The following is a 2,752-nucleotide window of genomic DNA, read 5'->3' as shown; positions in this document are numbered from 1 at the left end:
TGAGTGGGAAATACATTGGCTTACAAGCCCGAATTAAGGAAATAAATAAGTACGCCGAATATATTCCCTGTCTTGCACACTCATTAAATTTGGTTGCTAAGTACGCTGCAGACTGCTGTACAGAAGCATTACTTTTCTTCGATTTCATTGAAAACCGCTATAATAGGTATACATTTTTTTCCGTGTCTACCTATCGATGGGGTCGTCTTACGAACGCACTTAAAGATTCTACCTCAAAAATTCCGATTTTAAAACGGTTATCGGACACTAGGTGGTCAGCCCGAGCTGATGCTACGAAAGCACTTTTACTGTTTTGTGGTTTTGTCACTATTAAGCAAGTTTTGGAAGACATTTTCAGTAACGTGGATCAAAAACCGGAGTGCCGTTTTATTTAATACCCTAAACTTGACAACCTAAAGCAAACCAAGGGCCCCTTGATAGAAATTTGCTACAGGCCCCGCGCTGGCTTAATCCGGCACTGGGTGCGATTGCGGTCAAATACCTGCCTTGTTATGCATAAAAAAGACTGATGATAGATGTTTTTACATTGCATAATTTCATATTCCAGCGTCTGTACATCAATAAGTCTTGATTAGTATGTTACTCTGTTGAAACTTGACTGAACGTGCAAACCTAACTTTTCGACATTGTGTTTCGAAAACGCTTACTATGTTGTGGTGAAGCGTACTTGATGACTCATTCTCGGTGCGATGTTGTTCGTATTTCTAATCTTCGTCGAATGCAATAGTTAATGTGTGCAGGACTGTTTATTTATCCGGTCAATAAAATATACGGAACGGTTACGAAGACCGGGTAATCGTAGCGGAGTAGGTACACGGAGTGGGCTGTCGACGGACGCGGTAAAACGATGATGCGGTGGACTGTAGACTGTGGACTGTATACGGTGGCACTCCGGTAGACGGTATCTCCAGTCGTTGCACACTGAAGTTCGGTGGGTGGATCGTTGACTCGTCTTTGTCGAAGGACGGCGTCGATACGGTGCGCGGTGAAACGTATCCGAAGTCACGAAGCAATAACGGTGTCCGGTTCTGATGCTGAAGTCGTCACTATGATCACTATTCTTCTATCGCGGTGAGAAGTCTTCCTGTAGCTCTTCGGTCGGAGGAGGTTCACTCTTGATCTGTTCGGAGAACTGTCTTGAGTAAAACTGATGACGGATCGGTCCGGCGGCCGGTTTATATACCGCTCCAGCTCGCCTACTTTTTTTAGGGTTCTGTAGGAAGATTTCGTAGTCGTCGTGAACATACTCCCGCCGTGCAGCGGCGCACTCGTGTCGTCGCTGCATCCAAATCGCTAACACGACGACTGACTACTGTTCTGTCACCCCCTTTTCGGTAGGTAGGATGACGAGCCTCTTCGTAGGTCTGCGCATGACACCTCCTTGTGTCATGATGTCTGCGGTGCGGACGATTCCGTCTCGTCCCGGATACGTTGCGATGACTTTCCCTCGGGGCCAAGTATTGCGAGGTAAGTTGGGGTCGACGACTAATACTAAGTCGTCTACTTTCAAAGGAGCTCCCCGGCCATGGGGCTCCCGCCGGTGTTGGAGTTCTGGTAGGTATTCACGTAACCATCTTGCCCAGAACTGATCTGCGAGTAGTTGAGCGCGGCGCCACTGTTGCTTGCTCACGGTGTCGGATTTGGTAAATGTTCCCGGTGTCTGTACTCGGCCTGAACCACCGATTAAAAAATGGTTCGGGGTAAGAGCTTCATCGTCTTCAGGTGACGTAGAAACATGAGTTAGCGGACGGCTGTTAACTATGTACTCGGCTTCACATAGTAATGTTCGCAACACATCTTCGCGCGGGTGCTGTTCGTGTAGTATACGGTAGAGGGCGTTCTTCACTGAGCGCACAAGGCGTTCCCATGCACCCCCCATGAACGGTGCACCTGGTGGTATATACCTCCAAGTGATTGATCGCTTCGTAGCTTCGTTCTTGACGGCTTCACGGAGCTCCCGGTCGGCACCGTGAAAGTTCGTCCCGTTGTCGGAGTATATTTCGGTAGGCGCTCCGCGGCGTGCGATCATACGCCTCAGAGCCATAATTGCTGCGTCTGCGGTTAGGTCAGCTGCCAATTCTAAGTGCACGGCGCGCGTAGTGAGACATGTAAAGAGAGCTACATATCTTTTTTCATGATGACGGCCTACGGTTACTGAGAGTGGGCCGAAATAATCGACCCCTGTGAATGTAAACGGCCGTTGATGATGAGCAAGTCGGCTCCTCGGATGGTTACCAGTCGGAGGTTCGGTCGGTATAGCTCTTCTTAGGCGGCATTGCTGACACTGTTTCACGATAGTGCGTGTAATCGGACGTAATCTCACTATGTAATAGTGCTGGCGGGCTTCATTAACTGTGGTTTCGATCCCCGCGTGTGCTAATTGTTCATGTATCCATGCTAGATACAGCTTCGTATATCGGTGATTGCCGTCTAAAACTGCCGGTTCTCTCTGTTCTAGCGTTATGTCGTTCGCAGCGGCTATTCTCGATGCGACACGTATTTTTTCGTCGGTGAACGTGAATTTAGTACGATGATCTAGTCTGCTGTTCGTCGGAAGATGCTGGCCGTTACGGAGTGCTTCAATCTCTTCGTGAAACATCTCTTCTTGCACAGCTTGCACCCAGAGCGACTCGGCTTGCTGCAGAAACGGTACTTCAATTATAACGCCTAGTCGACTCTGCTCGGATACGTCGGCGTGTAACTTTGCGTGTAATTTTCTGGCAGGAGACGG

The 2,752-nt window shown here is 48.7% G+C and overlaps 1 protein-coding gene across 1 annotated transcript; it reads right to left on the bottom strand.

Moving 5' to 3' along the window:
* Positions 1-1,229: 1,229 nt before the first annotated feature.
* On the bottom strand, positions 1,230-2,734 carry LOC114359315 (uncharacterized; the record flags this gene model as incomplete). The annotated part of the gene is made up of 1 exon (XM_028313644.1): positions 1,230-2,734. A coding segment is annotated over one exon (1,404 nt), but the record flags the coding sequence as incomplete, so codon positions are not given.
* Positions 2,735-2,752: the final 18 nt, after the last annotated feature.

The sequence above is a fragment of the Ostrinia furnacalis genome, unplaced genomic scaffold, assembly GCF_004193835.3.
Source record: "Ostrinia furnacalis isolate ACB-3 unplaced genomic scaffold, ASM419383v2 OfSCF4311, whole genome shotgun sequence".
In the NCBI taxonomy this organism is placed as follows: Eukaryota; Metazoa; Arthropoda; class Insecta; order Lepidoptera; family Crambidae; genus Ostrinia; species Ostrinia furnacalis.
Note: the sequence above shows the minus strand (reverse complement) of the source record. Positions and strands in the feature narration are given on the sequence as shown.